At 43.5% G+C, this 23226-nt stretch overlaps 1 protein-coding gene across 1 annotated transcript; it reads right to left on the bottom strand.

Annotated features, from left to right (window-relative positions):
- Nucleotides 1-7563: 7563 nt before the first annotated feature.
- Nucleotides 7564-22320, bottom strand: ACCS (1-aminocyclopropane-1-carboxylate synthase homolog (inactive)). Its single transcript, XM_054276184.1, has 15 exons — nt 21680-22320; nt 19984-20597; nt 18407-18466; nt 15769-15839; nt 15171-15240; nt 14012-14078; nt 13456-13553; nt 12803-12880; nt 11676-11776; nt 10933-11022; nt 9919-9964; nt 9650-9791; nt 8897-9039; nt 8362-8515; nt 7564-8155 (listed from the first exon to the last, which is right to left on the bottom strand). Exons 1-15 carry the CDS (start codon nt 22314-22316, stop codon nt 7857-7859), a joined length of 2670 nt encoding a protein of 889 aa, XP_054132159.1. The 5' UTR covers nt 22317-22320; the 3' UTR covers nt 7564-7856.
- Nucleotides 22321-23226: the final 906 nt, after the last annotated feature.

The raw sequence follows: 23226 nt of genomic DNA, 5'->3' as shown, positions 1-23226 counted from the left end.
GGGGCCCGCCCGCACCGCCGCCCCCGGACCGGCCCCGCCGGTGCGCACGCGCGGCCCCGCCCACCCAGCGCCCCCTCGCGGTCGGAGGGCGGGCGTGCAGCGGGACCCGGCCCGCGGGGGTCTCCCCACAGAGATGGCACGGGATGGGATGGCACGGGATGGCATGGGATGGGATGGGATGGGAGCTTCTCCCGGCGGAGAGGGCATGGGGAGCACCTGAGCCATCATCTACCTGTGCAACATTTGTTCCCATGAGCTGCCGCCAGCCTGCTTTCCAACACATCCGCGTTCTCCAGTCCTGTGTGCCTTTTCAAAACTGTACTGGGCTTTCTCGTTGACAGGACGTTTGAGTCATGTGCCACTTTCTGCTGGATCACACTGCTTCAGTAAGGAAATATCCCAAATCTACACCTTCCCCAAACCCTTCATAAAAGTAACTGGAAGTATCTTCTTCAAATAGAAGATAGAGAAGGAAAATTTGTTGCACAAAACTCCAGCTGTGTTGGAATCAGAGGCATTGATTTCATTCCCAAAAATGGGAGCTGACTTGGTCTGTAAGCCAAATAAAACCCAAAACAAAGCCAAACAAATGAAAAAAAAACCAAAAAATTTTTTAAAAAGCCAACCAACCACCAACAAAAAAAAAAAAACCTCCTCCCCCCAAAAACACAGGCACAAAAGAAAACAACAAGAACAAACAAACAAAAAAAAAAAAAAAACACTCAAGTAGGTAAGATCATAGAATGGTTTTAGTTGAAAGAGGCCATCTTAAAGATCATCTATTTCCAACTTCTGTTCCATAGGCTGGGACACTTCCACCAGACCAGTTTGCTCAAAGCCCCTCCAACCTGGCCTTGAACACTTCCAGGGATGGTGCATTCCCAGCTTCTCTGGGCCACCTGTGCCTCACAACCCTCACAGTGTAGAATTTCTTCCTCGTACCTGATCTAAAGCCTCTCTCAGTTTGAAGCCATTCTCCCTTACCCCATCACTACATGCCTTTGCAACAAGCCCTCTCGAGCTTTCTTGTAGGCTCCCTTCAGGCTGCTCTGAGGTCCCCCCAGAGCGTTCTCTTCCCCAGCTGAGCAATCCCCAAGTGCTGCAGCTGAACCGTGCACAGGGCAGCGGTGCAATGGAGACATTCCAGCAGCAGCAGCCTGGTGTCTCTGCCTGTGACACCATGTTCCTCATCCCTCTCTGCTCTCTGGGCTCGAACAGCAGACCCACGGCTGACTCTGTATCTCTCACCTGTAAACAACTTTCAGCTGTTAGGACTGTAACTGTTTCAACTGTTACAGTTTAACCATTAAGTTTTCAACAATTATGTTCTGCCGCAAAAATTTCTCCTGCTGCAGCCCCTTCAGCCCCCTGATCCCTGAGCCAGAAGCATTTTCAGTCTCTCTGCCCCCTGGGATAAAATGCAGAACAGCTCTGCTTCTATCTTGTAATCCTTGGTCTTTGAAAGACTCTTACCATGTGTGTCTCATGTCAGTGTCAGCTTTTGTATTTTTCCCCTTTTCAACTGTTGTTGTAGCCATTTTTATAGATTTGTATCTTATGTACAATGGTGATGTGATGGTGTGCTGTCCTATAATGCATGTTTGTGAAAGGATGGGGGTTTGCACCTATCCCTGCTCTAAGCCTCTAAACTGAATCTCTCTGTCACACACACGGTACAGTGTCCTTAAACAGCCTTGACTGGCAGCAACAGATTAGTTCTCTTTCACTTCACCTGCCCTTGGGAAAACTGCTTTCTGCAAAGCCATCCGGATGCACGCACAGAGAGCTCGGTGCTCCCACAAAAAAGGCAGAACACTGTCACTGCAGTGCTTTCTCCTCCTCCTTTCAACTTCTCACACACGCGGCATTGCAGGTGATATAGCATTCTCCTCAGACCCACTGCTACCTTCTTCTTTTTATGAATGTAACATTCAAACCAACAACAGACAGCACTCACAGATCTCAAAGCACCTTTCTGAGCCCTGGTACTGGCTTTTTCCTCTGGCACAGGCTTATTTCTTCCCCTCAAGTACAAGTTACCGGGGTTTGTTACGGCACTTAATGTTTCTGGGCGTAACCCATCAGTTTCCAATTGCCGCAAGCTGCCCCATTCATAAATCAGAAGCAGGAGCCCTCCTTCGGGAGGATGGTTCTGTATCTGGTTTTTGTGAATTGGAGGGTGCCCCATTCACGCGTTGGGGCCGCTCGGATGAGCGCTGGATCCCTGCAGTTATGGGACTCAGCAGCATGAGCGGCGCCTGGGTGTGCCGGAGCCAAGGAGAGGGGATCCCAGCGCTGTGACAGGGACACTGGCTGGGCCACGTGCAGCGGCGGGAGGAGGGAGGGGGTCACCGAGCCAGCCTGCGCCAGCCCACGCAGCGCCCGCGGGCGCCTCCTCCGCATCCCTGCTCCGCCGGGGAGAAGAAAGTGCATCGAATCAATTGCTGCTGAAATATTCACGGAGACTTGATGATCCTTTTATCCCTGTAGGAAAATTTGAAAATCGATGCAGTTTGATTAAAAGCTATATTAAACACATTCAAGAGGCATCAGCTATGTAGCAAGAAAAATGGAGGATGTAGTCTGCCTTGCTAGAGATTTCCCTGAAACCACACCAGGGAGCCTGTTAATATTCTAGTGATGTAGCTAAGCCAGACAAGTCTGCAGCACAGCATCTATTTTTAGACTCCAGGTTGCCATTTATAGCTTGTGAAAATATTCATCAGCATCTGGATAACCAGCTATCAATTTTTATAAATGCACAGGAGAAATCAGATATTTCACTTCTCTTTGCCTTGCCCTTTTATGTCCTGCCTTATGTGGTTCTTTGGGATCATTTGGAATTTAAGGGCTTTTCCGTGTCACCATACATTTGCCTGCTGTCGCATACAGCATTCTGCATTTTCTGCTGGGATGATCAGTGTACAGAAGGGAACCTTTTGCTAGCTACCGTGTCTCCACGTGTAAAGAAGCTGCATGTGACATTATAGTGCACCTTGTGCAGTGATGGAAGCAGCACATTCTGCCTCCATCTTGTATGATTGCAGTGAGTACAAGGAGGTAATTTTAAAAAGCAAATATGAAGGGGCAATCTAATGGTTTGAGGACATCTTTTCAACCTTATTTTCTACCTATGGCATAACAACTAAAAACTCATAATTCAGTTCATTCTTCTGAAAATTTTGTTATTGGCTACTGCCAATACATAAGGTACTGAACTAAATTAGAGTTTCTATTATAAGAGAAACAAGGATATTGTAGCAGCCAGGTCCTTGCTTTGGTTCACTGTTCTGGTTAAAGTCTTACAACCAAATGGTACCCTCATTTATATCCGTTTTTAACTAGTCTGATCAATAAACTATCTAGCAGCCAATTACATGGTTTTCTGTCTTGATCCAGTCCATCATACACTTCCGGTGCTACTGGTTTGTGATGGATGGCACTGGTCAAAACAGTGATTTGACTTAGGTTTGTAACTCTTACTTTCTCTACTCCCTTCCTGAACTGAAAGGAAAAAGAGGTGCAAATATACTTAGAAGGGGTGCTGCAATAGCTCCCACTGAGGGATAAGAGACACAAGGAAATTCAGTTAGGAAAGAGTTCCCTTAAAGAAACTATTAATGTGGCAGAAAGATGCAGATAGAAACAATCTGCCAGTGTGTGTTCCCCCCTCCCTAAAGCTTTCAGCTGTCACGGTCTGCAGAGGCATTAATCTTTAATCAATTGAATGCCTTCTGCAGAGAGGCGTCCAGGGAAAGGACAGGTCATAACAAGCACTCGCCTAGAATAACTAAGCAGTCGTGCATGAGCTGTGCCATCAGACCTTGCTGGATAGCAGCAGGGAATAGACAGAGAGCTAAAAATAGCCTTTCCTTGCAGTGTTTTTCCAGACTATTTTTGATTCTTCATTTTGATAAGGTCGACTGGCTATTTGCTAAAAATAACCAATCCCGGCAAACTGAGGACAAAAAGTATTTATAACCTCCTCAGACTCTTTAGTACATTTGCTGGCTGCAAATAATCTCGGATCTTGTCATCAGTCAGTTGCCAGTGTTTTATGTAAGTCAGTAATAAATAAAGCATTAATTGGAATGGAAAATGAGTCGATCTTGCCACTCTGATTTTCTCAGATGGAACACATATCATTCTGCATATAATCCTTGCAGGTTACCTTGCCCTATTCTTCATTATGTGGTCTGAATTGCTTCAGAAAAAACCAAAACAACTTCTTGTTAGGTCAGCCAATCTTACAAAAATAGCTGCATAAGTAATTAAAGAGCAAAAGCAGTTTTGTATGCCTGATACTTCAGGTGCAGAAATTTTCAGGGGTGCAATTCACATGGCTTCCTCCATGAGAGGTTTTTTAGCATAGAGCCCCTGTGTGCCACTATCTCTCTGATGAAATGAAATCACCACTCTGCCAGCAGGATGAGAGCAACAGAGGGATTCTGTAATCAAGTAACTGGAAGAGGACTGCAGAGAAATTGTCAGTATAAATGATAGTTTGACCCCAAGGCAGGTTTCAAGAAACTGAGTCATTATGGGGATGGGGGAAACACACAGCAGTCAGCACAACTGTGTGAGCTGTTGGATGCTCCATGATAGAAAGGCAACAATTAAAGGATTAACATTTATTTTTAAAAAAATATAGTCTATCACACAGTACATTTGAGCAACTTCCTTTCTTCAGTAAAGGTGGAAAACTCTTAAGTTATCAGTGAATATTTTTCCTTACAGGTATTTTGCTTAGGACCTATTAAATTTCTGTAAGGGAAAACTTACTTTCACAGATTCTTTCTGTAAGTATGCACGATTTTTCATAAATACTTATTTTGAATGGGCTCCACTAATGTTGCCTGCTTAACTGCAATGTAACACAGGTTAATAATTTCGAGATTTACAGATTTTTTCCTTCCCAGAAACATGAAATGTCAAGTGTATATCTGAAATGTATGCTGTGGAAGTTTCTATGACAGAGAGCAGTCCTGGACAGGAAATTCCCACCTCTACCCTAAAAATATTGAATACTTCTCTAAAGAAGAGAGACAGAATGGGCAAGAGGGCAAAGGAGGGGGACAGAGAGAGTGACTGGAACATGGCAAGGACCTTGAAACCATCTAGCATCTTTTCTATGCTAAAATGAATGATAACTGGAATACAAATATTGTATGCAAAGTGGATTTTATCATCTTGTATGATTACAATGAATACAAGCAATGAAGGCACAGTGTTATACTCATTTTGATGGCATTTCTTGTTTTAGATGAAATGCAGAAGTTTTAAAAACATAGATCTGACTGGCTTCATTTGAAGTGCTGCTCTCTTTGCCTATCACTTGACAAACAGGTCAAAAAAAAAAAAGTGAGGGCAGGGACAGCATGGGAGAATCCTTAGTCTTTTCTCAATGTTTTTTGTCAGTAGAGGTTTGCCACAAAAAAAAAGAAAAGGCCATTAATGAGAACTATGAGGTGCATCAAGCAGAGAAAACATCTAACATGAAGGTAGCAGAAAGAACAAACAATTTGTACAGGCAGAACCTGTGTTTTTCCTCTAGGGGTAATCTTAGAGCAAATCTTAGAGCAAATAGGAATTGATTTAGTTTCTATATACATATGCACAGGACTTTCTAAATGTTTACCATTTCTTGTAAAGCCCCAGTTAAGGCCATTTACAAAATTTATGGGGTTTGCACAGTCAAAAAACCCCATTTTTTTTCCAACAGCAGTCTCATGACCATGTTTCTTTCTTGCCTCATTTCCAGTTATATTTATATTTTCTGTGACCAAACTAACATTCCTCAGTGCACAGATCCTAAGGCAGTTGTTAAAATTCAAAATAACATAGAAAATACTCTATGTGTGCGTTCTGTTGAGTTACAGCAAGCTCAGATGTGACTGTCAGCCATACTGTACTAGCTGTGAGGATTCTGAAAGCACATCATACCCTCTTTCCTGCAGAGTGTGCTTTACTAGCTGAATCCACACCGAAACACTACAATAAATCTGCTTCCTGAGCAGTAAATATATATGGGTGAAAAATATTATATAAATTGTTACTTTTGTATATTCATATACTCCAACAGAAAGAATGACTGGAACAAAAGAAAATGAGGAGTATTTACTCCAGGGATTCCCTAAAATATCACTTGAACTAATGTCTTACCTTGTTCTTGATTTCAAAGAGCTTGATCCCTAAAATTTTGTTGCTCATGTCCTCCTTGGGGTATATAAATAAGAGGGGGAAAATCAGGAAGTCCATTTGTAATTTGGCTGTACATCGCACTTCCCATTCCATTAACGACATCTGTCTTCTGCTATAGCTTTCTTTGTGGACTTAGAAATATTGTCCATGGACAAATGCCAGACTAGTTAGCAAATACTCTGTTTATGACTGTCCCTTACACTGATCTTACCTGTCACCTCACCAGCCTGGTCTCAGTGCTGAGGGGGGAGCTGGTTACTGCTCACAGCAGTCACAAGCAGCACCATCTTCTCTTCAGCCACTGCTCAGACTTTCCTTCCCCTGTCCAAGCAGTTCTCTGCCATCACCACACAGCAAACTGTGGTTGCATTAATTGCCTATGCTTTGGTAATTTGGTTTATGATGCAGATGTGCTTTTGTCACTCATGCCCATCTGCCAAAGTCTATGAGGAGGGAAAAGATGCACTTCTATTCATTTTTCATGAGCAATTTCCTTCAACTCTTGATTAATATGTATGCAGAAAAACAAGCTCCAATTCCTTTAGGATACCTACATTTTATAGTACCAGAAGTTAAATAGTTTTTTATCTGTGAAAGAGGCCTTCCAGTTGAAATACTCTATCACCAGCATACAGAAAACAGTTTCTTAAAATGGGAAAGAGGAGGAGACAGAAGAATACCATTCAGACAAAAAAAAAATTACCCTGCAAACTGAGAAACACAGAAAAAAAATTGCATTCAATATTGTGATAATGGTGGAAGGTGCATCCTTGGATGCTTGTGGTAGGTGACAGAAGCAGCTGTACCTGCAGGTACACCTAGCACGGGCAGAAGCATTCTCTGCACTCTTTTGCCAATATATGTTGTTGTTAACCACAAGGGATGCACTTCCAGGAATAGAAAAAAGCAAAAACAACATCTACTTTCTATTGCCTCTCCATTTGTAGCTCTTTTCTGGACATTTTGCCAAGAGGCCAATGAGTGCATTTTATTTATAGGAATACAAAAAAGAAGAATAGAAACAGAACCAGGCATTTCACCAGCCAAGGGCAGTGGATACTGTCTGATCTGAGGTCAGACTGGAAACCAACTCCAAACAAAATGATTTATAAAACTCAGTCTAGATGACTATGGTCCTAAGAGCTTCAGTCATGAAGATGAATCTATGCACATGTTTATTTACCATTAGCTAGGGCTAAGTTAGGGCTGACACTAGATTTTATCTTCCAAAAACACCTCTTTGAGACAGCTGGCCCCCAAATAGTTATTTCTGACCATCATTTAAGAAAAGGGAAACATAACTTAATCTAGAATCTGTTTTTGGGAAGTGTGAAGAAGAATAAAAAATTACACCACAGGACCTTATAAGAGAGTTAAGAGCATATTCATTAGAAATTAATTAAATATAAAATACAATGATGCTGCAGAACAGAGAGCAGCACACAAACAAGACACCCCCCCCTTCCCTACCCTCACCCCAATCCAAGGAAACACAGGTATATAGTACAAATCAGAGATCTCAAACAGAGGGGAGAGGAGGGGGCCTACAAAGTAATTTTCTTGCTATACAGAAAATATATTATTTGCTGGAAGTCACTACTGAGTTGTTAGGGGTCAGTTAGTGTTCAGGAAAGCCCCTGGAGGCACACTGACCCCTATTGCTTCCCCACCAGTTTGCTGAACACATCATAGATCTCTGGCTTTTCCTGGGCAAACTGCTCAGCTGTGTTTTTCTGTAGCCAGTCAGATGAACGCATCTGTTGCTGCAGGAGGCCAATGAGGTCACCAAGGCTGGAGCTACTGGCACAGAGAGGGTCCTGGTGGCGGGATACAAAAATGACTTCATCTGTGCTATCTGCTTTGCCATCCTGATCTGACTGACAAGGCTGCTCCTTCTCCTCAGCCAGTAACTCCTGCTCACGCTCTTCCAAAACCTTGCGTATCCGTTGCATGCCTGCAGTGGAACAAGGAGGACAAACACTGGTGGATTAATTTAAGCCACAAGCATCTCCAAATCCATCAGATCCAGGAAAGGATAATGGAGAAAGGGAGAAAAGACCAAAGAAGACAAGAGGATAATAATAGCCTAAGTTTAGGATTGAGAAGAGATGGGAATAGTGGTGCAGAAATTGTGGTGGGAGGAAAAAGAACGTTACTCACCTAACTGCAGCCGGTGGGTCTTGTCAGAAAAGATGATGCGGAACCATCCAGGTTCACTGCACTCAAAGGCTTTTCCACAGGACAGGAGGACCTTATTATCCAGAAAACGCTTCCAGAGCAGCAACTCCTCCTCAAATGTGCCTGTCTTAAGGTACTAGGAGAGTCATCAGAAGGGCCAGAGGTTAGTACCATATAGACTACATCACTGAGATCCTCATGAATTTGTGATTCCCATAAAGTCTGCAAAGGCCAAGGGAGACACCTTTTACCTCTAAAGTACATCAGTTGTGATACAAAGGAAGAAATGGGGAGGGAAGTGGCTTGAGAGCAGTAAGATTCCTGCAAGGAGGGAAGTTCACAGATTGACAAAAGGAAAAATCAGACCGAAACACCTGGCAGTACTTCCCTCTCCTCATCAGACGACAGATTTGTTGAAACAAAATGCTTGTCACAATATTAACTCTTCCTCTAGATGCAGTTGCACTACATGCCTGCCCTCACCCCAGGAGAAGCCTCACCTCCCAGAAGTACCAACCTTTCGGAAATCAATCCAGACAAAGAAGCCTGCATTGCGGTTGAGAAAAGGAACCCCGAGTGTCTTCAGCTCATCTGTCACGTACGTATGGGCAGCTTTTAGGCGGGCATGGTTGGCCCTCAGGTACACCTGGTTGATCCAGTCTGACCAGAAGAAGAAGAAGATAAAGAAAAGAATCACAAACTGAGGAAGCATTCAGATCTATTGAAGCTTTGAAAACGCCCAGTTGTCTTTTTCTGCTTCACACTTTACCTCCTTCTTTTGTTTTCTGTTTCCTCAAATAACAAAAGGACAGCCAAGAAGTATTTTGCAGTTTCATGTCTGTGCAGAAGTGTATCTCCCTGACCTTGCTGAGGAAGTTTCCCTACATTTATAGTTCTTAGTCATCATGGACTGTTAATATTCCACCCTGGGCAGAGTATGAAGCCCATTTCCATTTCCCTTGTCCTACAAGCCTGTATTCTTTGTTTCTGCTCATCTGGTTCTAGGTAACTCTTGCAATTTCTGTATAAATAGCTACCATGCTTCCTCCAAGCTGCTCCTCTAACTCTGCTGATCAGAAGTTCTGCATAAATGGTGCTTTTCTGCAGAGCTGTCAGCCTTGTGTTGCATGGGCAGCTTCGGGGTAATGGAAGACCGTCAATTAAAGGTGTACAAAGAGGAGACCACTAGGGAACGTAAGGGAAGGGGAGATCTTCCAGGTACTAAGACACACAGAATGGCAGAAGATTGTACATGGAGCTACTGACTCACCTCTGTCTCTAAGCAGCTGTGCAACCTTGTGCTGGACAGGTCCACAAACCCCATGGAAATAACACAAAGAAGCCACTGCATTAACAACATCTTGGTTCTCTGTATATAAAGTACCAAAACGAATCCCAGAAACAGCAAAATCCTGCAGAAGGCACAGAGAGACTACTTTATTACACTGAACAACTGGGATCCTATTACTACTAACTTGATCTTTCCAGCATGAGGAACAGCAGCCACAAAGGCACAGCATGATAACAACCAGCACTCACCTTGGTTATGCCCCACATCACGTGAGTCCGCTGTGGATCAGGCAATCTGTATGTAGAAGGATGCAGATGGGCAGTTAGTGTCATAGGTGCTGAAGCTTTTGGATCACCAGTGCAGCATTGCAGAAACAGAGAGGCAGCATTACACAATGACAGACAGTGCACCACTGAACAGCAGTCAAGGAGGGAAAATTCAAATGTGACCTAACTTTAGAAGCTAGGAACCGCTTGGAAGTAGCTTTAGACACAGTTTTCAAATATTTCAAAGACACAGATGCTTACAAGTGCTACATTTTACATGCAGATTTCCTGAAGCTCGTACATTTAATGCTAGAAATCAGGCTTCTGCCAATGTATTTTGTCAAGAATCAAAACTGATGTTCCTTTACATCTAAGCCCAGCAAGACTGAGCTAACACTTAACCGAGTATATTTAATTTCCTTGCAACTGAGCACAAAAAGATAGCTAGCAGCACTGGTGAAGACTAAAAATTAAAAAAAACCAAACAGCTCAACAACACACCATGTTTTAAAAAATATTTTAAAAGTTCTTCATCTCATTAAAACAATACCTAATAAAAGCCATTATCCAGTCTGTAATACTACTGTGATCTGGGACTACTCTATGGAAAATTAGGAAGTAAACACCAATTGAAAGTCTTTACAAGCATCAACAGAAACATGGGAAAAAGACGTTTAGGTAGAAAGAAGAGCATCACCTTCAAGAAAAGAAAAATCTGTTTTCTGTTTTGGGGACTGTCATAACCAAATACTGATGCATACATTGAGAAGTATACCACAATGAAAAGCTAGCTACCATTTTTTACTTGCTAGATTGTACTTGACAAAATGCATTTGCCATTCAGAAATTACTGAAAAAGAAAAAAGGGCATAAATCAATGTAAGGTGGATTCAGAATTTACTAGCTCATGACTTAACTTCCAGTCACAAGTTCTCAGCAAGGCATCATGTTGAACTGTCACTGGAAGATGGCCAGGGAAGTAGGAGCTGCTTTTACCTGTCCATGCCTAGGACACTGTGAAACGTGGCTGATTCATCAAAAACTGACAGCATGTAGATCTCATCTACTATCACATGCAATTCATGTCTGCAAAAGGACAAAATGGAGATTACAAAAGAAGGCTGCTTCTGGTTTAACAGAGATAAATTCAGGCCTCCAAATATATACAAAGAAGAGGGGATGCCAAATTTTGCAGAAATAAAGCAACTTTTCTCAACTTAGATCTATTTTGTGCAAATTGAAATGATTTCGGGTATATCCACCTGTCACCCACTGTAACCATGTAACAAGACAAAGATCCTATAATTGCCAATGTGAAAATTAATTCCTATATGTGCTACCCATCCACTCAGCATCTCATAGAATCTGAATCTCAAACAGTATTATGATCCACGATGAAACCATATCCATACACTTCTTTGTCTTTACAGGTACTGAGAAACTGGGAGGAAAAGAACACAGCTTTCTACCAGGGAAGCCCAGTGCCAGTGTTTCCTCAGATCACTGAAAAATAAAACTTGCATTCCTTGATACCAGCTGCTTTGCCAGCCCAGATGACTGCAGGATCCATGATCCCAGCATTCCCTTCTCCTTTCCTAAGTCCACCAATATGTATAAAGAACAGACTATTCACCTGACTTAAAAGATAGTCACAGATAAATTCAGGGACAGCAAGTAGTCCACCAGAGTGTGAAAGCTGTATCTGACTCAGGATATCTCAGCTTTCCAAAGTGACATACCTTTTAGCAAATTCCAGGTAATCCCGTAGCTCTGACAAGGAGTAGATGTCCCCAAGAGGATTTTGGGGATTCAAAAGAATTAAGGCCCTTACAGTGACACCCTGCAGAATACAAATACCATAGTATTAAGAGCGTGCCTACCATGGGATAAATTTTCAGTTCCTCTACTTGAGCAGTCCCTCACTTGAGCGTGACACAGAATTCCCCTGAAGCTTCCACTATGACTTTTCACCTCAAAGTTAAATTTGTATGAGAAAACTTTCAGCCACAAATAAGAATTTTTTTTCTTTACAATTAATTCATTTGCAAAATGAAATGAGCAAAATATTATAGAATTAATCTATGATTTTGAAAAGAGGGAATTGCCACTACCAAGTAATTGGTTGCCATCTGGTCAACCAATTAATGACAAAGATGGTCTCATATGTTCTTAGTACGGAAGTACTTTTTCTGAGCTGCATTAGTAACTGGGAAATAATAAATTACTGAAGACATGAAGAAGCCCATGAAAGTGGCAAGAAAGATGAGAATTTGAGTTAGGTGAATGCAATGTGTACTCATCTAAAGCACACTTGGCTGGAGATGTCAGAGCTGGTAACAATTCAAAGATGCAGCTTAACATATATGGGATTTAGGACAATGCCAAACTTACAGACTAACTCTTCAGAAAAGTGATATTCACTTGCATTTTATTCTCTAGAGTTCTCTCCTGCAAAAATTTTCAGCATTCTTAGTGTATTCATCTGACCTGCTGTGTAGAGTAAACGGTTTTAAACAGTTTTCAGGTAACTCAGCTGGCCTTTCTGAGGGGAAATCCTGGGTAGTCCCAAATTTTAGTGCATGCCCAAGTACATTATTTTTGGTTATATGAATGAGTTCCAGTGCTTTGTGAATTGTCTGGTTTATCCTTTTGTGCTGTGACCAAAACTGGACAGACACAACACTGAGACATTCCCCCGAGAAGTGCCCCTGTGTTCACAAGCCATCATCTCAGATGATCTAGAAGAACAACCAGAAAGCCAGGTGCTAGGTTTTGAAAATGCTTTGATCTTTAGGCCACATCTGGGATGTGACATCTCCAATATATTGTAAACTTAGCTGGTAATTTGAAGCTCAGCTAAACTCACCTCTGCCCGGGCATCCTGCAAGGCTTTTTCCAGTTTTTCCACTGTAAGCTGAAAGGGTCGAGTACTTGTTCCAGTAATCTGAAAGACATAGAAAAGATTGAAAAGGCAAAGTTGTTTCAATAGAGACTGCCTTGGGCCAATCCACTGACAAATGTTCCCTGAAAGAAAATAAATTCCCAAAAATAATGACCTAGCAACCATCTTCTTATCTTCCTATACTACAGAGAGAATAAATAAATCAGTAAGTAAAATCAAAGTAAAGTCCATCACAGGCTGGCCAAAACCAGAACTTTCTTGCTATCCTTGAATAACTAAAGCAATGCAAGACCTCCATCTGCTCTTGCATCCTGGGACCACCTTCAGTCCCAGGACACGTAGGATAACTTCTCGCTCCAAGGTTCAAAATGGTAATTTTTTTCCTTTCAAGGACTTTTACTGGGAGTAAAATACAAGAAAACTACAAAACTGGAATCCAGATTCATGGTCTCAAGTGACTTTCCTGGAAACCATGTGTCCATTTTCCCAGCAATAAACTGTGTAAATGTCCACTGGCTGTGGTGTACCCTTGTTCTGAGAACTGCTTGCAGAGATTCCCAAAGCTCAGCTTTCCAGTTTAACTGCAGAGGTTGTTATTCTCTTCTCCCAGATCTTACCTTACTGTCTAAATAGACATACACCAGCTTGACATTACCATAGAGGAAGATACTCTGGGTAATACCACCATAACAGGGAGTAGCAATCAGAATAGCTTCTGGAACCAAGAAAACAAAGTTAGTTACCAACAGGTCACAGTCTTCTCTCCTAATGTACTTTAGCTAAACATGAAAGCATTTTTACAGCTGTGTCCCTTGGAAACACTGCAATTCTACTGCCCCTTTCTTCACTTTATGTTTACATTAATTTTTTATTCTTCTGCAAGTGCCCAGGTAACCATGAGTATAGCCCATGTCTAGTCTGGCAAACTAAAAAAGTGTACCACAAAACAGTGAAGGCAGACAGGGCAGGCACCAAGTGTGCGTGCATGACACCTGCAGACCACAGAAATGAAGAATTTCACAGCACAACTTTGCAGGAAACAAGAACTTTGCAGCAGGCCAATGCCAATTCCACTACTTCACTTCTGTCTAACAGTATTTAAACAAAGTAACATTATTTCCCAGCAGAAAAAAACCAAACCAAAACAAAACTATGTTCCAACCATCCACTTACCTCCTGGATCACAAAGGACTGTAGCTAATGCAGAAAATAAAGAGCCACAACCATTTAAAACAATCACCTACAGAAGAAAGAGAAATGCTAGTGATAAATCCACACATAGAGAGTCAACACTATAAAGCAGTATCACTGACAATATCACTGAAATAAATTTCCTCCCTAATTCTCCATTAGAATTTTCCTGCTGAAATTCCACTTCTACCAGAATAACTTTAATCCTGTTCTTTCATAGACACTTTGTTCTAGTGCCATTTTTCATTCTAATAAGCAATTTAGAAAAAGAATAGGCTTAAAGTAGTGAAAAAGCTGGGGAGTAGTTCTGAGATGCTAGTAAATCAAAATACTTTTCAACAGTTAATGTATCATCATTTCTTCATGGTAACAGCAGTTCTGATGTCCTGCCACATTTGTGCAAAAAGTGGAAACTACTGTCTCGGACAAATGCTCACAGGTACCATGAGTTTCATTCCAAATATCAGGACAAATCTGGTGCCTTGAAGAGGCAGTGATCAGCAATCTGATCAGTGTTAACCTCAGTTCACAGGAAGCGTGGGGTTCTGCTGAATTACTGCAGCCAGAAAAGCAATGGCTGCACCAGCTCCTGCTGCCTTCAGCACTCAGCAGAGACAGGAGCTCCTGACCTCCACAGGCCCCTTTGTCCAGGCTGTATCTCTCACAAGTCAGCAAGTCCTGCAGAGATTCAGGTCCTGATGTGTTTATAGCAACACTGCCACAAATTTCACAGGCTAAAACTGACTCGGTTCAATTACAAATCTCTGTCTTGAGGTGTAACAGAGGAATGTGATGACATGGAACTCAACTGAAACAGTGGGCACTCTTTGTCAAGGCTGAGGGATACAGGCAAAGTAGGTCCCTGAGCTAAATAGGGAGATCAAAATGTAAAGCCCCATTGAGAGTACCAGCAGGAGGAGTTGGCACACAGAAGTGAAACATGAGGCAAATATGCAGTAGGCCTGAAGTGTTCTGGTGGAAGTGTGCATCAAAAGCTACTGAAACGCAGAATCAATCTCATTTACATGATAACAGCTTGCATTCTTACCAAATAATTTGTTTAAAGAAACAGAATTTGAAACTTTTTCCCAACAAATGGCAACACATTAGAACAGACACCAACCGGCACAGGGTCACCTACATTCTCTGCTTTGAGAGGTGCAGGGGCCTTGCAGTAATAGGTCAGAAATCGAGCCACTTCTTCCCGTAAACTGAAAAACACAAAAGCAAATACTGATTGAAATATTCTCCAAGAGGCTTCCAAACCAGGTTCACATCTTAGGAAAGTCAAGTCAGGGATAGTACAGTCTGGTGAAAATAGCTAGAAAACAGGATAGCTCTGGCCCATGGAACAGACATGATTTTTATACCCAGCAGAGGTGCCGCGGCTAATGTCTATATTGGTGCATACATTTCTGATGAGCTTTAATCTGGCACAGAAAAGGATTAACAACCCCAAGTGTTCACTATGTTTCAAAGAATTGTTTGGAGTTATCCAATTTGTTAATGTATCCAAGTGCTTTTAAAACTCTGGTTTAGAAAATTTGCATCTTCTCTCACATAAAAGGATTTAACTGGATGAGCTGATAGGACAGCTAATGAAAGTTTTGCAAAGAAAAAGATTATTTAAGTGACCTAGAAACATTTTAACTAGAGGATGTAGCAGAAAAGTTTGTATTCATCCATTCTGTTTATTAAACAAGTAGTCAAAAAAGAGAAGTGTTACAGAAAAGACTTACAACAGATGCCCTTTCCAGTCAGGATACTGAAGCAGTGAAGGGTCCATGAGATTCATATCAGCCTGTGTCAGCTGGGAAAAATGAGAAGAATCATTAAAAGCCCAGTTATTGGTAAGGGAAATAAGGAGATAGACAGGATCCTTGCATAGGCACACATCTGCAAAGACACTTGTGCAATTTCAGTTGTAAAACTGGATTGGGAAAGCTACTGACCATCAAAATTAATGCAGCTTGAAGAAGCAAGAACCAGCAAACTGATCTGTGATACCTTCAGGTTGTATGAACTACAGGTTTCTGCTAAGCTACTGCAGCCAAAACTTCTCTGCACAGAAATCTACAAAAAGGATGCAGAACAGGCAACATACGATGCCCATAACCAAGGCGTCTGCAAAAGTCTTTCTCAGCAAACAAAGGAAAACCAAGAGTGTTTTGCCCAAGCTTTGAGCACAACGGGTTTTGGCTGGAAAAATAAGTGCCAGTTGTGAAAGATCAGGTCCAGACTGTCAGAAAGAGTTAGAAAGGAATTTGGAGTCAGATATGCATTTTCCTTAATTAACTTTCAATCTATTAATTTTTAAATGAATTACAGCTTTCATTTATGTCTCAGTTCAAAGTTATGGCAGATTCTTCAGATTTATTTTTCTGATCAGTTGAAATGTAACAGGAGCTTTCAAAAGACACAAGAAGATTGAAATTATCTTCCTAATAATTATTCCCCAGGGCAGGCACTTTGTTCCTTATAAGAAGCTCATTCTGATCCCAAAGACAGATTGACCTGAACTACAGAGATCCTTTTTAATATTTATAATTAGATAAAATGTGCACACTGCTTTTACCTAAATATTTTCAAGGTTTTAAATATCAGGGTTTCACATAATCCAGTTCTGTGAAGTTGTAAGGGAAAGCACAGCATTGATACAGGCTGAGGGTACATTTTAGATAAACAAAAGGCAATAAACAATTATATACAATGCCCCTTCCAAACATTTAATGGCAATCAAATCTGTGAGTTAATACTAAAAAAAGTAAAGGTGGACGTGACCCAAGTAGGTGATAGTGCAAAGGAGGAGGGAAATTCCACATGCAGTGTGAAAGTTTCACACTTGATAACAAAACCATAACATTTTCTAGAGGTGTTTTAATTACTGGTGCCAAGCTCTGGAGTTTAAAGACAATGTCCTTATCCCATGTAGAATTACAACCTGATAGTATAGGATAAAAGTTCCTTCTGCTGTAGATGTTCTTGGAGTCTATGTAGCTCCAAGAACTGTGCCTCCTTACATCTCTCTCCTAAACTTATCTAGAGAATGAAACACCAAACATACCAGCAGACTTGGCCAAAAATGACTCTGAATTAATAACAGGAGAACCCCTAAAAGTAATGTGTTAAGTGTTCTCTAAGGGTCAGAAGTTGAAAACAGAAACTGGATACATTATTCAGTCACTGGCAGCAATAAGTATTTTTAATCCCAAATAGCAAAAAAATTATTTGCCTACAATCCCTGCTGATGCCGCATCAGCTTCAGTGAATCCATACTGTTACTCAAGGCTGCAAGGACTGAGAAGCTGGCAACAACATCTTTGTTCTGCTTGTTGCCACAAGCATGAACATTGTACCTGACAGAGTCTCAACTCACTTTCATAGAAGGGCTAATTAAGATGCAGCTGACTACTGTCTCCCTCTGCACTACTTACTGCAGACATGGTGTTAGTTTAAAGGAGAAGGGACAGTGAAGGAAGGAAAGCACCACCTACACAGCCTAGAAGACCTTTCTGTGCAGGCAGCAGCTCTGCCTTACCTGTTCTTTTAGCTGGAAGGAGGAGTGGTGGGGTAGCATCCCCCGAGCCAGTGGAGTAGCAGGGAGAAATAAAACTGAACACTTTGAGGGTGGGAAGTGGTGGAATGGGAGAAACCATGAACTTCAAACTGCAGAGACTGTCCAACTGTCCAACCCTGACGCACCTTCCCTCCCCCCACACAGCCACAGGTAGGAAAGGTGCTACCTGCCCACCTCAAAGGCTGCCTGCCACAGGCAGTGCTTTTAATGAAAATCTAGAAGCATTCCTCTACAGCATAGTTCTCTTGTTTCCTTTCAACTTTTTCTACTTTTTCAGTTCTGCTCTGTGTTGCACTTCTCTGCCTGGTGCAAAGCCAGCAGGTAGCAGCTGACCCACTCTGATTTTGAGAGATTTCACTGCTGCCACACTTGCACATTTCAGGTGAGTTCAGAACCAGGTGTCCAAGTTGTGTGACTTTATAATGGACAGGTGTAAAGATATCCAAAATTAAATAGATTTCAAAAGTAATTTCAAAATATATGTATTAAATAACCTACTGTGAGCAAGGGAAAATAAAATTCATCTTATTTTAATCTAGTTTTCTTTAATAAGTACATCCCCAGAGGGAAACCCATCATGAAGAGGAAGAGAAAAACACTCATCTTCCTATCCTCCTGGAAAAATAAAATAAATAAATGTACAAGTAGTTGTATTCAAAAGTGACTTCCAACAAATTTAAAATCCCCAATGAAAAACTTCACCAGAGAAACCTGAGTAACAGCAGTAACTCTAGGAAAGTGCAAGCTTTGAAGAGTGATTGCACAGCAAATTCAGTGTTTTATTTTGGAATAGAACTTACCCGCTTGGACATCAGGTCAAAGCAGAGCTTGTTCTCACTGGTGCCAAAGTTTATTATACCCTAGAAAAAGAAACAGTATTGTTTATAGACACATAAAACATGTGAGTACATCACCTTAGCTATCACCTCACTAAACTGCCTCCAAAAAGCTTACCAAGGAAAAGTCAAAACAGAGTTCTCATAAACTTCACCATATAAAACTCAAGACATGCATCTACGTTTGTACATTTCCATATATATTCCAAGCACTTGGCTTCTTAGTCAATAATAATAAACTGTCTGTAAAGAACACGTCCTAATAGTTTATACTTCTTTACAGAACATGTTTAACCTTATCTTGAATTCACTATGATATGTAACTAAAAAAAGAAACCCTAAAACAACTCTGAAAAAAACAAGGTTAACACTTCAACAGCAGTTTTAAACAAGGTTTTGGATATGTTTCTTTATCTTAAAAGCATTTGTTTACCATTAATTACTATTCCACTCTACTGATTTGCTCAAAACCCATATAAGCATGTAGTCATGATGTAGTTAAAATCCTGAATTTTTCCTTCTGGAGAGATGACCCTACAGTTCCAGTTTTATGATCTGGCCATATATTGTATGGCATTAGATCCTGAAGAGTTCAAATCTACTAGTACATTCTCATTATTAGAAGAGTTTGGGCAAATAAAATTTTATTATGTGAAAGAAAATTGAAACAACTATACACTTCTGATGTTATTAAGGTACAAGTCTAATTTTAGGTATTTGTTTAAAAAACCTACATACTCCTAAAACTCCTACACAGACAACAGTTTGTAGAAGCAGAACCCTGTACCGCATAATACACCTTCTAACAAAAACTTCCCAGTGTATTTCTAGTTTAACAATCTAATTTTCATCCCTGCAACACAGCGCAACTTAAGTCAGGGCTAGTAACAGAATATTTTTAATGTTTCAAGTAGTTAGTTCAGTATGTGAATGAAGGATCAAAATAAAAGTAATCCACACATAAATTATTTACATTTACTATATTTGTTACTCAGTAATAGTTTGCCATGAACTATTAACACAGCTTTTGTGCCACAAGAGGGCTATGATGAGCTACTTAAAACCAAGTAGCTAAGTGTAAATGGGCAGAAAGTGCTGAGTGTTATTAACAGTAATTAAAAAAAAAAAGGCTACTACTTAGTAGTTCTACTTCCTGCACCCATCATCTGCAATAATCAGATATAATCAGATAATCAGAGACAGTCCTCAGTGGGCAATAGAGGTCATGAGGTGGAAGGAGGAACATGAGCTCTCCTCCTGCAGATTGCTTACATTTTTCAAGGTCTGCTACTGCTATTACTACCCTGATTAAAAAATCAGAGTGTGCAAACCTGAGCTGAACATAGCATTCATCCTTGGTATCTAGATGATCCACAAAGCTACTTTTAATTTCTTTTCCTTAAACAAGCAGTTTTATTCACCTTGTATTACTGAGGTCAAAAAAAATCCCCACACTTTTAGCACATCTGCCAGCAAACTTCTAAGGAACTTTTTTGTTCCTAACAAGGAAGCCAGGAAAACACTTTGAGGCTCTTACTCACGTTGGGGTTCTTGTCTTCATCATACTTGTCAGCATGATAGGCATTGTACCCTTCCTCAGTGGAGCCCTGAAAAGCGCAGGCAAAGTTGCCGCGAGCAGACAGGTAGGGGCTTCTCTGGAAGCCGCTGGGGTTACAGAAGCTGTGCACGTCAACCCTCCTCTTGGCAAGCGGCCGAAGCCTCATCTCCTGCAGGTTGTTCCCTCTCCCCCCCATTCCCTCAATTTCGGAGAGTGCCTGGCTGAAGTCCAAACCCTGAGGCATGGCAACAGAGGAGGAGGAGCCGCTATGGCTCTGCTTTAGGATGCTGAGCATCTGAGCAAAGACATTGAACATGCGAAACTCATGTTCCCTCTCCAGTTCAAAGCGGCGCTGCTCCAGCTGCATCCGGCGCTCCTCCACGTCCAGATCTCGCTGAAAGCGGCGCTCTTCCATCTGCAGGAAGCGCTCCTCCATGGCGCGCTGGGACGTCAGAGTCTTCAGCAGCAGATCGTCCAGTGGGTCCCTCATGCGCTGCCCTTTCCGCTTCTTTCTCAGCCGATGCAAGGCAGAGAAGCCAGGCCGGGGAACAACGTTCTGGATCCGTGATGAGTTTGCCATGTTTGGCTCACTGAAACCTGTGAATACACAAAAGCAATGAAGAAAAAGTGCAGCAAGCATAGTGGCATGGGCACGCCTCGCTTCCTTCTCCTGCCTGTCATAAGAACAACCTTTTATCTACCATAGAGTTTATAGAAAAAACAAAGTAAAACCTGTCAGATACATCCTGAGATTTGCAAACAGTTTTGAAGTTTGTTTTTAACATCACATTGGGCACACCATGACGATGCCGGCCCCAACCCCTTACATGGTCTCTGCATTAACCTGAATAATCATCAGTTCCCTTCCCTAGGCTAACTTTGTAAGCACCACAGCCAAGAGGACATACAACTTCTTCCTGAACTCAGACATGAACCTCACATTTGTTATTCATCTCTTCTTCTCCAACAATTCATGGTCTTCCATCAGCCTGTCCTAGACTGGTTTGAAATCCCCAGGATTTCCAGACTATACCCTTCCTGGTAGCTAAGCAATGCCAGCTGCATTTTCAGTGCAGGAAACACATGTCCTGTAAACAAACACGGTTTCTGCCAGTGACTTGCACAAACATCTTCTGTGCAAGTCCCACCAAAGAGCTTAGAAAGTCAGGCAATGATTACTCCCAAGTATTCTTCACTGTTGAGTGGGCTAAAATGTAAGATCTGGAACATTATTTTAAAACAATGCAAGGACAGTTTACAGTGCAACCATGGCAGAAGAGGGTCTAATGATACAATTCAGCATGAGGACAGCAGACAGCACTGGTTATGTTCAAGTGATACCATACGAGCATGCAAATGAGCTTTTTACTGTCAGCATTATATACAAAATCTAACTAGCCCAACTTATGGAGCTCTTTGGATTTCATACACAGTATTTCACCTAGCTCAGTAATTCTAGATTATATTTACCTGCAGTGAGATACCTGCATTTTGGGAATGGCGAAAACACCATAAATTCAGATATCAGCCTTCTACTTTAAAGCTTTCTGGGATGTGGAAAAGCAAGGATCCAAATGTCACTGAGAAAACCAGGCGTCTATCTCTGCACCAGAATTAATCTTCTCTTTCTGGGAAAATGGGCAGAAACCTTATGCTGGAATGTAAAAGGCTATCCCTACCTGAAGGTGAAACACTGGTTTCAATGGGAATCTCCACCCTGGAGATGGGAGAGTCGTTTTGGGCCCTCTCCAAGAAGGCTCTCTCCATCTCCTGTTCTTCAGGGGAGCCCTGCTGGTAAGGCATGGCTTGTGGGGGCTCTGGGGTCAAGCTGTGGTCATCAGAGTTCACCTCCTCACATTTGATTTCCATCAGCTCAGGGTGCTGGGAGTGTCCGAAGGGCAGGGCGGAGGAGGTGAACTGGTGGTGGTAGCTCTCCACCATGGTGCCCTGCAGCACCTGCTGAGCCATCATGCTGCCGCTCAGGGAGCCATAGGCCAGGGCCGGCCGGCTGGTCAGCACCCGGTCCATCACCTCGTAGAACTTCCACGTCCGCCCGCCCCGCGGGGCCTTGCTATTGTCCTTGATCCGCCGGTACTCCAGCTTCATCTTCTTGATCTTCTCCCGGCACTGGTCTCCCGTGCGGTGGATGCCCTTCTCCCGCAGCACCTCGGCGATGCGGTTGAAGACGTGCTGGTTGCGCAAGCAGCTCTCCAGCTCTATCTGTACCGACTCGTCGGCCCAGAGCTGCAGCAGCTCCACCACCTCGGGGTCCGACCAGTTACTGCCGCGCTCGTACTTTTTCCCACGAAAATCCATCGCTCCCGGGGCCGCGCCCGCCGCTCGCCCCCGGCTGCGCACCTGCCCCGGGCCCGCCGGGAGGGGCTTTCGCACCTCGGCCCTCGAGGGCGCCCGGGGGGCCCGGCCTCCCCCAGCCCCTACCGGGCTGCAGGGCCTCGGGCACGGCTCGGCACGGCTCGGCTCGGCACGGCACGGCTCAGCCCATCCGCTGGAGCCAGGCGGAGCGAGCTAGCGGGGAGCCGGGCCGGCATGTTCACATCCGGGGTGACGCACATGCGTGCAGCCTTATTCCGGGATAACTTTATCCCGTGCCAGGCGCTTGTCGCTCTCCCGGGGCCGGGCCGGGCTCCGAGCGGCGCCGTGGGGTCCCTCCCACCCTGCCTCTTTTCCTGCCTCCCTGCCTCCTGCCGTCAGTCCCTCCGCACGCCCCGGCCCGGGAGGAGGCAGCACCGGCCGTGCCGTGCCGCATCACCCCGTGCCGGGCCGTGCCGAGCCACGGCCGCGCCGCAGCCGCGCCCCCCCTCACGGCGCTCGGCACCGCGGCCCCGCCCCGCCCCGCCCGGCGCTGCCAGGCACGGCCCGGCACGGCTTCGCCCGCAACACCCCCGGCTCCGGCCCCGGCGGGGCGGAGACATCGGGAGCGGTGCCGGATGCCGCCGTGGAGCGGCCGGCCCCGCTCCCACCGCGCCCCCGGCCCCGGGTCACTGACCGCCCCTTTGCCGGGGGCCGGCCTGGCCTGGCGAGAGCTGCGGGAGTCGGCGGCAGCCCCTGACAGCGGCTGTCCCCGCTGCCCCCGTGTCCCTCGGGGACAGCAGCGCTCGGGGACACGCACGGGGGCACTGCCCAGCGCTCCTGGACACCAGCGGAGGATCTGGGCCTCCAGCCTGGCCGTCCCGAGCGACCAGGCATTGCACCAGCTCGGTCCTTT

The sequence above is a fragment of the Melozone crissalis genome, unplaced genomic scaffold, assembly GCF_028551555.1.
Source record: "Melozone crissalis strain CALT ecotype California unplaced genomic scaffold, PUWL_Pcris_2 ptg000018l_1, whole genome shotgun sequence".
Classification (NCBI taxonomy): domain Eukaryota; kingdom Metazoa; phylum Chordata; class Aves; order Passeriformes; family Passerellidae; genus Melozone; species Melozone crissalis.
The sequence above is the reverse complement of the archived record's forward strand: the minus strand, read 5'-3'. Positions and strand labels throughout refer to the sequence as shown.